General features: G+C 35.4%; 1 protein-coding gene across 2 annotated transcripts in view; it reads right to left on the bottom strand.

Moving 5' to 3' along the window:
- Positions 1–14,794, bottom strand: part of CADM2 (cell adhesion molecule 2) — a 1,200,723-nt gene that overhangs the window by 261,227 nt on the left and 924,702 nt on the right. For both annotated transcript variants that reach the window (XM_006159770.3, XM_006159771.3), the window contains exon 2: positions 13,224–13,373. In XM_006159770.3, the coding sequence (XP_006159832.1) occupies positions 13,224–13,373 (150 nt within the window). The remainder of the gene's footprint in view (positions 1–13,223; positions 13,374–14,794) is intronic.

Here is a 14,794-nt window from a genome sequence, read left to right as displayed (position 1 = left end):
GGAGAAGTGTTTTGTTTGTTTGTTTGTTTTTTTTTTTTTTTTGCTATAGGGCGCATGTGCTCGCCAGACAGAGAAAGACAGAGAGACAGAAAGCGAGAACTCACCCCCCAGGGAGGATGGCCACACCACAATCCCCTCTCCTTTCTCCTCTCGGGATCTTGGGCACATACGCACACACGCCCGGTGTGAGTTTTAAGCCACCGGGTCCAGGATGCGAACCGCAGTCAACTATGTGGGAGTCCAGCGACATAGCCATTACGGTAACTGCTGCTCCCCGTTAGAGGGAAGTCTTAAATGGTGGTAAAATATGAAAGAATTCTTGATACAAAAACTGAAGTCTATAAATGTATGTATATAGCAAACATGCATATTAGGATTTAGATAGTGTTTTGCTTCATTTATGGCTGTTTTTGTTCTCACTTTGTTTTCTTCAGTGGCACAATAGAACTTAAATTAACCTAAGAGTTTAAAGTGGATGAGTTAGACTCATAACAGCTAGGAGATGTTCTTGAGGCTTCCACAGATTCCCCAGGACAGTCGTAAGTTTGGCCCCCTGCTCCTCTGCTGACTTTCGGGTAGATGTCATTTCCTTAGCCAGGTTACTGTAGTCTGAGACTTCACTCTCTTCCCTAGCTGTCTCCCTGGGAAAGAGGATGGAGGATTCATGTCTCACTACACAGTATTTTGAGAGTGAACCAGACAAGGTAAGGCAGAATTGGGCCAGAAAGCATCACCTATACTTATTTTTTTCAAGTTGATTTATGTCTTTCATGAGCAAAAGAGACAGAAAGGGAGAGAGAGACAGCATTCCCAATAGGGTCTTACCACTATGATCTACCACTGTCTTTCAGTCAGTCCCCCATAGTTGCCAGGTGCATGCTCAGTGTATTTAGGGAGGGCAATATACATGTGGGATCATCTTGCAGAGCATCACATTTTAAAGTTGTGCTACCCATCTGGCCTCCAACAAACCCTTAAATTTAAAGGAGAATATGTTATACAAAGAACCACACTATCACTGATTTTTTTTCTAGACATGTATAAGACAGATAACCATCAAAGGCAAAAAGTGAAAGTCAAAATACTTTCAACTTGTAAATCATAGGACAGATGTTAGCCAACATCCAGCTCTATCATTTATTTTCAGATTATCCTATAGGCCAAATGTCACAATATATGAAAAGGTCTTTTGTAAACTTGAAAAAAAAAATAAGAAAGTATATTCAATGCTTTTTCCAGATGCTATTTCCTCCCTCATTTCCCAATTTATTGTTACTGGTAAGCTCCAGAACTTGATCCTTGGACTGTTTTTCTCTCGATCCCTTTCTCAGTCTGCTGTGCTGTAGTAACAGAAATTCCTGCATCTTAGTGGTTTATAAAGAAGAGAGAATTGTGTGTCCTATGATTCTGGTGGCTTAAGTCGAAGAGCATGGAGCCAGCATCTGGCCAGTTTCTTGTGCTATGTCATAACAAATCCAAGAAAAACTGAAAGGTAGACAGGTATAGACAAAAAGAAAGGGACCTGTTGCCAGTGATCTCATTTTTAGGCTAGTCCACACTTTGTGGAAGGAGTAGAAAGTAGTGAGGACTTGCTCCTTTCCTGATGATGGCATTAATTATTCATGAGGGATCTGCCCCTCTTCCAAGTACTTTTCATTAGATTCCACCTCCCAATATTAGCACATGAGTGTCAAGTTACAACATAAGTTTTTTGTTTAGTTGGTTGTTCTTTGGGGTGAGAGAGCACTCAAACCAGATCAATCCCCATGGAAAAGTCATTGGGTGGAAGGACACATGTCTACTCTGTTTAAGATCTTCACCTGGAATCATTCTCTGGTCCCCACACTGGTATCTCAATTGCCTATTATATAACCCCCACCTCAAACGTTTAACAAGATCAAATGTAACAAAGACCCAAACCACCTTCACCCCTTGGAAGCTTCTAAATTTCCTTTGTAAATGTACTATTTCAGGTTTTCAAGCCAAAAGTCATTGAGTCATACATGACTCTTTTGTCTTTGGTATCACATTCTTTTCATGAGCTGGGAATGTTTGCTCTACTTTCAAATGCACATACAATTCAGTCTATTCTTAGTGTTCCATTGCTATTTCTTTGATCCAAACCAGCTTTATCCTTTGCCTGGATTATTGCAATAGACACTAACTGGTTTTCCTGCTTCTGACCCTCTTTTCCTCTCCACCATCTGGTCTATTCCTCTCCTGACAGTTGTTTCCTCCCGTGACAGCTAGAGCAATGCGGTGAAAGTCTTTCTAAGATCAGCTCACTCTGTGCATCAGCTTTCACAGCTTCTCAATTTAATCAGAGAAAAAGCTAGAATTCTTCAATGACTGACAAGGCCCCAGCTGCTCACTCTCCTACCCCATTACTTGCACTCTACATTTCTCAGTCACTCTCATCTGTACACACTGGCTTTACTCTTCCTCTAACACACTTAGAGTGCTTTCATTTCAGGTTGCTCCTCTGTGTAGTTCACTATTCCCATAGACAGTCATAATTTTAGCTCTCTACCTTCTTCTCCTTCCTTCCTTCCTTTCTTCCTTTCTGTTTTTTTTTTTTTAAATAAGGTTTTTGCTGTAGGGCTTGTGTGCTTACCAGGGAGAGACAGAAAAGAGATAGTGGGGAGAAAGTGAGAAGTCAGTCCTCTCTCTCCACAGTGAGGGGGTTGGCCATGCTGCAATCCCTTCTCTTCTATTCTCCTGGAGTTTGGGGCATGCATACACATGCCTGGCATGATTTTCAGGCTACTAGGTCTGGGACTTGAACTGTGGTCAGGCATATGGGAATCCAGCACCTAAACCAGTATGCAACCTTAACCTTCTTAAGGACCTTTGGTTCAGTGCCACCTTCTTAATGAATCTTTCCTTCACACCTTATTTGAAATTCCATTTTCTATTTGCCTTCTCTAAGCTTTGTTTCTTTGTAAAATTTATCACTCACAGTCAAGCTAAATATTTATTTGTTTAATTTGCTTAATGGCCATTTTCTTAAGTTGCATGAGGACACAGTTTTGCCTGTTTTGTTTTCACTACGTACAATGTACTCAGAAAATCTCCTGGCACAAGGCAGTTCAATAGAAAGATTTGTATACCCTATGAATTAATATATAAATATTAATTATTCTAAGATACATATAGGATTAAATAAGGTGTAGTAAACAAATAGGTCCACTAATTTCTTTAACATCTATACCACAGAGAAAACTTAGGATTCCTATGGAATCTTAGGATTTCATAGAAATACAGATTTATAATTAATTTCCTTAGTCACACCTTCTCTGACAAAAATAAATAGTAGGAGACACTATCTATTAATAATATAGTATTGTCTCCTTTCCAACATTTCAAAACAAACTGTAAGGAGAGTTTCAACTGTGTACTTGGACATGAAAGAAAGTGGCTCTTCACAACCCATTAGCCCCAAGAGAGTGTACAGGCTGGAAGTGAGATTGCTCTTTGTGCTTAGTCAAGGTCACCTCAAGATCACTCACAGATTCCTGGCAGAAATGGGATTCCAGTGCAGCTTCCCTAACTACCAACCTTGTAAAAGTCATCCAACCAAGTCATGCAGAATGCCTGGAAAAGTTCATGAGGTAGGATTTTAAGTTACCAAAAAATATAGAAATACCTATTAACCAAGCATCGTCTATGCAGGCAAGTATAGTAATTGGTCTCTTGACACTAATCTTACCACAATTTACTATTTGAGAAACAACTCTCACAATCTCATTGAGTGCATTTTTACTACTAAAAGAAAGGTGGGCTATATGTGTTTCAAGAGGCTTTCATAGTTCAGGCAATATATTAAATTTAGATTTATATTACTGGCATATTTCCTAGATTACTATTGTTCCTTATAAAAGGTAAGAGTGAGTTATACACAACCCTTGAAGATATCATTCAGTATTATCTCCTCCCTGTTTTCCATTTTGCACTTCAGTCCACTCAATAGTCTCAATATAAATAGGTGTAAAGCTGGGGGCCTTAATTCTTACAAACACCCACACTGTGGTACTAAAATAATGCTGTCTCCTACATTTCACCAGAGCTGCAAAATGCATTGTTACCGCTATTTCCAAGGATCAGTCACAGAATCCTGCTAAGACTAAAGAAATAATAAATTAGGAAACGTAGAGTATTTATACAAATGTATAATCTTCAGTTTACACAATATGAAATAACACATTAAAAAGTTTATACAGGAAAAGAAATTCCTAAGTGGTATTATTTCATATGAATTAGCAATGTTTTCTGAAGAGGTGGGGAGTGGGGAGGGGACAGATTTCTGTATTCATAAATATGGGAAATGCCCAAAACAATTGAAGAAAATTAACAAATACATTGAAAAGTTGGTCATATTTATTAATGTTGTAACCACAGTAAATTCAAAATGAAATAACTGTCTAGTTAATATCGCCATTAATGAGTGACTGTGTTTTCGACTTTGGTTTTATTTGTATGTTCATGTACTTGAACAAATATGTCCAAGTTTGTTTGTAAAAATGCTCTTGAGATTAAAAAGCTCCAGTACTTTTTTAAAGCTTGTTTTATTAATAACTACTAATTCATAAAACAGATGATCAGAAGTATCAAAAAAGATATCAAGACGTTTCACCAGAAACTGGTCATTGTCTGCCTTTTTGCTTATTTGTTTGTGTTGCAGAGGCAAACAGTGCAGTGGTGGTAACTCTCAACCAATCTGTCATTGCCCAATCCATCATTACACTCAACTGCAATAACCATGAAAAGAGATACTCCTGGGGACCAGCAAATGACAAAATGGTTATGTCACTGAACTTCCACATAACCACGTTTCAAGTCCTGGACTTGGTGGCTTAAACTCAGACTGGGTGGGTATGTGTGCATGCCCAAGATCCAGAGAGGAGAATGGAGGAGAAGGGATTGCGATGTGGCCATCCACCCTCAGAGATCATTTCTTGCTTTCTGTCTCTCTGACTCTCTGTCTTTCTGGAGAGCACATGCCAACCTATAGCAAAAACCTCTCCAAAAAAAAAAAAAAAAAGAGAGGTACTCTCCACATTTTTAAAGATCATTATAGTAAGTACTAACCATGTGCTGACTCAGATGTCTTATAAGCATACAAATGTACTTTATGAAACATGAACACAGAAACTCATATTCTTAAAAAATAAAGGAAATCTAATTTTAATCAGGACAAGCTTTCTTTGAAGCAATTCCACTCAGCATCAAATGGATTCCTCAAAACTCAGTGATCTACAATAACCAGAGATTTCCTCGTTCATTGTCTATCAGAATAAATCTCACCAAATACTGGTCAAATCAAACAAATAACTGGGTTCATTATCAGAAAGAGAATAAATGTTTTTTTTTTTTTGGTTTAGTGTTGGAAAACACATTTTCTCTTTTTAAGGTTCGGTAAAATGTATGTTTGTGAATAAAAATGTGCAATAATTAAGAATTAATTAAAGAATCAGTCATTTTTATAGAAGTACCACTGCTTTATTTACTTGTAGAAAATTTCTATTTTATTTTTAAATAAAAACATTGTAGAAAGTACTAAAAAATAGTGATATAAATGAAACCTAATAACTCTTAAATACAGTATCATATATGGAAATTAATAGTAATCTAAATGAAACCTAATCACTCTTAAATACAGTATCATATATGGAAATTATACTGAATTATAAAATGTTCAGAAATTGAATCTGGTTCAGAGTATTTGGGCATATACATGTGGTCTCCATGAACATCTAATCTTCAAATCTTGATGCTGCTATTAGCTTTACCTACCTACCATGTAACCAATACAATTTACAGCATATATGATTATTGTTATGTAGTTCCTGAAATTTGTATAATCAAATCATACTAGCATTAAGAGATAATAATTATATAATTAATAACTGAAGATTTTCTTTGCTTCATGAGAATTTCCAAAAATGATTTTGTCATTAGCAGAAGTATTTCTTCAAGTCTATGAGTATATACTTTAACATATATTTTAAATTTAAAGAGTATAACATTGAAAAAAAATATGTTATAGAAAATATCTTCATTGTTTCAAATTATTTCTCCCCAAGAGAATGTCCTGGGTGTAAGACTCAATCTGTGGTTGACTATATGAGAGTCCAGCAATGTAAGCATTATACCGTCTGCTGGTCCCCAAGCTTTTACATGCTGCATTATGATGGCTATTTCTTTCGAGTATGCCTGTGTCTCTGCACATAGTCTGTTCATTCTTCTTTAGCTCAACTGTACCACTTATTTCCTAATGGGAACCTGATTCATAGTCATTTAACATGTATGCATTTGCTGAAACATTTGCTTATGCAATTATTGTGGTGTGACTGAGTTGAAATATGTGTATTGAGGAGATCAATCACAGAGAAGGTGACTTTGGAGAACAGTCCTAAAAGAAGTTATAATTCCCATAGGGAAAGTAAAAAGCTAAGAAAAACAAAAAGCAATAAAATAAAGTCCTTTTCAGAATAACATAACATGAAGTGAATTAGACTTACACAAAGATTCAGGTCTCAGGATTGTTTTGCCAATTACTACTCAAGTTATTCAAATCTATAAACCTGAATATAAATGGGAGTGATTACAGGACCTTTCAACGTTGAGTATCCAATGAGAAAAGACAAACATGCTGACAGTTATTTAGTAATAATAGAGGCCAGCTGCTGGAATGCAGTGGTAATGCAGCACTTCATGACACTGAGTCAAGTGGGAAGGTCTGAGGTTTGCATCCCATGAGGCCTGTGTATGGTGGGCACACACACACATGTCCTGTGATCCTGGCTGACTGAGAAAGGATGTAACCAGAACATCAAGACCCTGTTAAGAGTGTGGCTTCTCTCTCTCTCTCTGTGTGTGTGTGTGTCCCATGAAAGAAAGAAAGAAATATAAAATAATACTTTTGGAATATTGTGTAACTTTAAACTATCATCACTAATTTCATGTTTTATTGCACACTCATACATAATAACCTAAGTTTTAAAGGAAAAAAAAGGTAGGATAATACTGATCCCTTTAATGTATGCTTTATTTAGCTAATCTTCAGTATTTCAAAGCCTGTCAAGTTGATTGATTCCAGCTGTGGGGATAGGCATGATCAAATGGCATTGATCGGCATGAAGCCAAGAGAACTTGTACATTTGTTTCAGGTTTATATAATTTTTCTTCTCTTTATCACACCTTGTTTTAGGACACTTTTTAATGTTCTTCTCTCGTTGTCCTCAGCATTAATGTAAAATTATTAACAGAATAATTGACTAATTAACACCAGTGATTTGAAGCTTTGGTCTTAGTAGTTTTTTTCTTTTCCATCCTTCAGGAAACTGTAAAAATCAATTAAAAAAAATTCAAAAATTCAAAAATACTGTGAAGTATCACAGAAAGTAATGTAGTTCACATTTTTATATGAAAACAAATACAAGTAGCCAGAGAAGTACCTGTTGAATGTGTACACTACATGCTCTTAGAGATGTTTGTCCAAAATATTTTTTGTAAATAATAGGCAGAAATTGAAGTGCTCTTTCCTGAACATTAAGTGATAAGATTGTGCTACTTCAATTGTTTTTTTCTACACCTGAAGAAAAATAGGCACTATGATCTAATTGATTTTTTTGTATGAATATTGCCAAATACCACACAGCATTCATGCGGTGTTTCAATGACCTCTACTCCCTACGTTTTCAATCTTCCTATCCCCCCTCTATTCCAAATATTTACTTACTATCTGTAACAGAAGTAATCAGATTTGAGTAAAAGAAGATAAGAGGACCATAACAAGTGAATGCGTGGCTTTAGCTATTCTTAAGAATCTGTAAGTCTTTTTCTTGATTTTTATACTCTGTGTAGTTTTTGCAGGTTCTTAAGTATTACATGAAAAAGTACAAAAATATATTTTAAAAAACCACAATAAATAAGTGTTTAAAAAATTATACATATGCTACACACGAATTGTAATTGAATTTCTACTTTGTAGGTTAATGATTCTTGATTTGGAGTTACACACAAAGCAGGTATTGAGATTGTTAAAAATATAATTCTGATGCAACTGCTAGGGTTTGGGTATCAATGAGCAACTTCTATTATTCTGTTAATTGGTGTCAGAGGCAGAATTAAAGGTCAGATTAGACTTCCTGTGTCCTATGCCACAATGCCATGCTTCAAGCTGTACATTTTAAACAGCAAAAATTCATTTGTTTTGTATTTTATTGTTTTTTGTGATGGCCTAGGCCTTTCTCAGTTAGTAAGTACATATTCTATTAACCAAGGCTAAAATAGGACAAGGTTTATCATGGCAATTAATGAATAAGTTAGAAGCTAGAACTGTTTTTTTTCCAAAATAGTAACCACTAGCTACAGGTGGCTATGGAACTTTCAAAATGTGGCTAGTTTGACTGAGAAACTATATTTTAAAATGCTATTAAATTTAAATTAACTTAAATACATAAATGTGATTACCGAGAGGTTCAGCACAGCTACGGCCGATGCTCATCATCATTGAATGTTCTCCTGACTAGGGCTGACCATTATGTATCCCTTGCCTTACTCTGTGTTTTCTTCAACGATTTGAAATGAACTGATCTTCTTTAACTAAAAGGCAGCAGCCGAGATCAATGGTACAGGCCACCTGGGTTATACTTAAAATGACCTGGAGTCTGATATCTTGGTTCTCAGGGACATTCCTGTTAAAACCAAGGCAAGGGCTGGACCTAAATTCAAATTCCCTCTCTACCACTCATTAGCTGAATATATGTAGAAAATTTTCCTATAGAGTTTGATATCAATTTTTCTATTTATCATTAAAGAAAATTAGTGATCACATTAAACATGCTAAAAGACAGTAAAAGTATGAATTGATTCTATCTTCTTTACCTGAATAAGAAATATGATTCATTTAATCTTAGCCAACCCCTGCATCAGACACCTATCTCCCTTGTGAAGCAATTTCTGAATATTCCCATTTAACGTCTCAGACAGATGCACCTAGGAAAGGGAGTTTAGCTTGATTCTTCTTTAGTTTGTCAGTTGCCCATCACAGCCTGCTTTTCTTGAGCTAATAATTCCAAGTAAACAAAGCTTTTCTGACTCTACCAGGACTTGTGGGCTGCTAGACTGAGTTCTTGGTTCACCTTCATAATCAGGACCTTTAAAGACCTGCAACTTCAGGTTGCCTGAAAAGCTACTCAGCGTGCCTCCTGGAGCTCAGAGAGACAGTAGCAGAGACAGTGAGGAGCAGTAGTTCTGTTCCAAGCCAATTTCTCTCCCTCATTTCCTTCTTCCTTCTCTGCTCAAAAACTCATCAGTACAGAAATCCAAGCTTAGAGATTCTCTTGTGAAAATTGACTTGCTTCACCCAAAGTAGCCCGACCTCAATTGCATTTTATAGTTACTTGCCGTACAATTAAACCATTATGATACTGCATACCCTGAGACAATCTGTTTGCAAAGCTCCCAGGTGATTTCACTGTTTAGCTAGGGTGAAGAACCACAGAAACATAGTCTGGGACAGGAGTAAGAGTAGAGCTGTAGACAGCAGTCACAGCCACGCTTAGAAGCTAGTACAATCAGTCACACAGACCACTCGATTATTCTCTCTTGCTCTCCTCTGGAGTCATCAATTGCACAAGTACGAATTGCTTTAGCCTCTCTCACCCATGCTTAGCTTCTGCACTTAGGCTCGGGCACAACTCGGCACGTTTATTTGTTCAAGGTAAGACTAGGATTGGGAAGGGCTAGACTGGCAACTATAGGCAAAAAGACAATGTGAGGGAAATAGTGAGGTCAAATCTTTTAACAATGCTTTCATTTTCAAATTCTTTCATTTGATGGACATCACTGTCTAGGGATCTTTTTCCACTAAGACATCACATAGCAACTGAATCACTGACAGACAAGGGAATAAACATGCCAGGTTTCCAATCATGAAAGGGTTTCTTTATTCAGTACTTGTGTTATTTCACTGCCACCAATGATTAGAACCACAGTGAAGTTAGGAAATGACTAATACAGGGAACAGAAATAGGCTATACCATCCATACACACACACAGGTGAACACTGGCTTTTTTCATCATTATCTCTAAGCTATTATATCATTTGGGAAATCAAATCTAAATAAAAGAATTACATACCTTCCACAATTCAATGTGAACAGATGTATTTGGTATCTTTTTTTTTTTTTATAGTAATGTTAAGATGCAGGAACACATTGCTAAATAACCCACAAATAGAGCATGATTTCCTCCCAATAATTATCTCTTAGAAAAAAAGAAAGTGGAGCTTGCCTACAGTCTAAGGTCTTTTCAAATCTCCTATTACAAGTTACTATTTTCTACAGGAAAACATCAGCTTGAAATACCCTGAATCAACTCTAGTTTTCGATGTATTGTGGAAGATAACTTACAGAGTCACTAACCAAGGAGGCAAGGGCTTTTAAATAGATTTTGTCTTTGTGCCTGAAGATCTGACCTCACAATAATGGTAGGTGTCACAGTAAACATGACTCTCAAAGAGCTCCTTAGAAAGCAGTACAAGAGTTGTTAAAAGTGGATCTTGCTATTATACACCTGTAAATGAATGAACGACAGCTCGAAAGTGTTTTAATGCTATACAAATTCATAGTTTTGGGGCAAGTTTTTCATTGACAGCATCATACACTTTCAAAAAGTGCTACTATGCAGGATTATTTTATTAAATGCAAGGGTAGAAAAGCAATATTTCTAAGTTACTATGCTTTATATCTTTTTTTTTTTCCAAGTTTTTGCCATAGGGTTCGAGGACTCACTGGAGAGAGACAGTGAGAAGGAAAATGAGAAATCACACCCCAGGGAGGATGGCCATGTCTCTATCCCTTCTCCATTTTCCTCTCACAATTTTGGGCATGTACACAGGCACTCACTATGAGTTTCCAGCCACTTGCTCCAAGACTCAAATCTCAGTTGGTCATATGGTAGTCAAGCACCTTAACTACCATGCTACCTGCTGGCCCTTGTTTTACGTGTTCTTTAAATGTTAACAAATGATTAAATACAAATAAATTTTAGATTAAGCCACATAAAATTTACTTAGTACCAGTATGATATTCCAAGATACATTAAATGCTGGAAATTACTGAAATAAAAAATTCTTCAAAGCTTTATTTTCTGTCTGAACAACAGTCATTCCCACTAACTATACCTGAAGCAGACTATTTTATGTGTGTTGTTCTTGTGAAATTTGTGAGTGAGCTTCATACAACCAGTTGATCTTTAAAGAACAGCTGAGATTCCTTAAGAAAGGAAATTCTGCCTCCAAACTATCTTTGGACTTGAGCTGCAACTGGATCTCCAGTTTACTATCATTACCCTGTAAGTTTCAAACTTGTCGGACTCCACAGTCACTGTCACTGAGCCAATGTTTACAAATGAATTATCTATCTAGCTAGCTACATTTTTACCTATCATTACTCTATGTGTTCATTCTATTATTGAGTTGTCATGATACATTGTTGCATAGAAAAACACAATGATGACTTTCCTGATAACCCAATAGTTCTATTTCTCTGGAGAATCTTATCACACCCTCCTTTCTTGATTAATTTTTTCTAGGTAGCATTGTTCCTTACTAATGTCCTCTAAGACAGTAATCCCCAACCTTCCTGGCAGGAGGAACTGGCCTTGTGAAAGGAAATGCCTCCATGAACTGGGAAGGAGGTTTGGTCGCAGGATATCCCAAGACAACTCATCGAGTATGTACTTCATTTACACCACTACCACATTGCAATATATAAAGAAACAATCACACAACAATAGACTTGATGCTCTCATGAGTATTCAATACTACTGCCGATCCTACAGGAGCTGGAGCCCAGTGATCTGAGTAATGAGAAAAAACTGCAAACACAGGAAGTCTTAATTGCTACAACCCACCTCACCTTTGTTGCATGCCCCTGCAGACCTATACCGGTCCTTAGCCAGTCCCCAATAGGTCATAGGCCTGCACAGGTCTGCAACCCAGGAGTTAGGGATCCCGCTCTAAGATATATTTTTTGTGTGTTTATTGATTAACTGTCTTTTCTACTAGACTATATGTCCTATAAGTGCAGAGACTTTTGCTTGACTATTCTCTAACCTTAATGCCTAGTAAAAAGGGACTTTCAATAAGTATTTGTCAAATAAATTAGTTAAATTTAATCAGCCACTCATTATGTGTTTGTTACTTGAAGGAAACTAAAGATTTTATTTTAAATAAAATATGTAAAAAAGGAACAAAGAAACTATAGCAGTGCCCAAACTATAAATGTAATGAATACAAATTTTAAGTGGACTAGACACACTTATTAGACTATATTTTACTATGTTGTAATTGTTCAAATACAATTTATGTTAAATTATTGTACTGTTACCTATGCAGATTTATAAGAAACTCGGATGCTGAGACTGTACTAAGTAGAGAGCCAATGGATATTTCTATCCGATATGATTTAAGTGCATCACCACAACAGCTCTGTAGTTTTTGTACAGTTCATGGACTCACTTCTTCATCCAAAATTGTAACAATGAATGAACGCTTAGAAATGTGGTGTACGTTTTTAGTTATTTGCTTGAATTATGTAATGTGAAGTTCTTTACTACTCTAAAAGCATTTAGCTAAGATTTACCAATTATTCAATTAGAGATGGAAATTAATTAATAAAGTCCAATTCAACTTTAAATACAGCTTTTCACTTAATTTTTTTGTTTTATTTTGAAAGATCAAAATACTTAACATTATTATGGGACTAATTTCTATAATTCTTGTTTACAGACCACATTCATGAGCGTAAAATAATTAAAATTTCCCAAATTCCACAGGATCTTCTAAATACATACCAATAAGATTAATAAAATAATAACATTACATTATCAGGAATGAAAAAAATAATATATACACAAGGCAGTTAAAAGAATAAAAGAATATTTTACCTAGAGAGAGGATGATTGTTAAGACAAGGCATAAAACTATTTCTAAAACAAAATTAAAACTGTTTATTTTATTAAAAAGTTGACATAGGTTATCTTTAGTGTTTATGACTTGCAAACTAAAGTATTTAATATTTAACATGTTTAAATACAAGCAGCAGCAGTTTGGTAATCAAAAGGAATAATTTGAATCATCTCAGAAAAATAAATTTATTATAATTAGGATATTTCAGAATACGATTAAAACATTTAAAAGAAAATGTATTCACCTTTCTTGTCATCAAAGTAGAGAGTCTGTTGAGCTGGATTTGACCACTGGAGGGAGGTGTTATCATTTTGATCAACCCTGCAGGTCAAAATTGCAGTTCCGCCTTCAACAACCGTTACATTCTGTGTTAGTGGAAACTGCCCTTGGCTGCCTGAAAGGGGATTAGAGAAAAGGTTGATTAAATGAAAGTTTAAAAGCGATGAACTTCCCAAGATCTACACCAAGTTTCACTTCTCACTCAAATAAATTTTAAGCCACCAAACAACAAAAACAAAACTATATTTCACAAAAGAGAAAAATAATTTAAAATTCCTAATCAGAAGACAACAGTATTGACATGCCATTAGGATTTCTCTACATTCCTTTTATGTTCCAGAAAACTCCCTTTCCTTCTAGGCACATATAAAGATTTATATTCAAATAGTAAGAAGATAATAATTAATTTCCCTTGACTTTACATTAACTATATGATACTGGACAGGGTCACTATCAGATATAAGGCATTGAAGTAGTTTGAATAAACTGAATTCTCGAAAGCAGCAGGAAAAAAAAACACACACACACACACACACACAATATACACAAACTATCAATACTTATTAAAAATAATTGTGTGTTAATAACAAAAGATGCCTGAATTTGTCAAGGTTGGGGAGAGGAGTGTTCATACACTCTGTTTGTGGCAAAGTCATTTGTTGTATTGTTTTGGGGACCAGTTTGGAAAAATACAGTAGAATTTAAAGTGTAAACTTATTTTGATTGTGTAGTTTCACTACTAAGAAAATTCCCTACTAAAATGTTTATACAAAATGTGCAAAAATAGCTGAAAGAATGATCATGGAAATACTCTTTTTTTTTTTTTTTTTTTGAAGGATAAGTAGTTTGAATAAACTGAATTCTCGAAAGCAGCAGGAAAAAAAAAATAAAACACACACACACACACACACACACACACACACACACACACACAAGCTTCCCTGGTAGCTTTTAAAACCCTGAACAGTGTCTATGAAATATGGATACTAGAAATTTAGATTCAATTTCCAAAAAGGAAATTAAAAGAGTCCAATATCACTAGGGTTTCTCAGTAGATGTAGCTGTTTCTAGAAATAAGAAATGCGTCGGAGAAACCAATGTGAGTATTCTTTAAAAAGTGTTTATCTTGTATAATATCTATCAAAATCTTCAAATGATTACTCTAACCCTGGAGACATAGCTAATATTCTATTTTTCTTGTTTTTCTCCAATGAAAACATATTTATTTTATAATGACAAAATGCATATTTTAAATGCTTCTTTCAATTTGGATATTATCAGTATATAATCAAGTTTTTAATCTTCCTAAGTGTCATACCAATTTATTAATGTAACTCACACAGTAAGTTTACTTAAAAAGTACATTTTTAATAGTTAAAATAGTTCATACATCCAGAAGCATAATGTATAAATTTCACTTCAGCAAGATGATTTGCAGATAAGTATTACCAAGTCAGATAACAATGGGCAATGTGGGTAAAAATGACTTTCTAGGGCCAGGTTAAAATACTATTATGGGAGCAAAATAGTTCATTA

The sequence above is a fragment of the Tupaia chinensis genome, unplaced genomic scaffold, assembly GCF_000334495.1.
Source record: "Tupaia chinensis unplaced genomic scaffold, TupChi_1.0 Scaffold000652_1, whole genome shotgun sequence".
Classification (NCBI taxonomy): Eukaryota; Metazoa; Chordata; class Mammalia; order Scandentia; family Tupaiidae; genus Tupaia; species Tupaia belangeri.
Note: the sequence above shows the minus strand (reverse complement) of the source record. Positions and strands in the feature narration are given on the sequence as shown.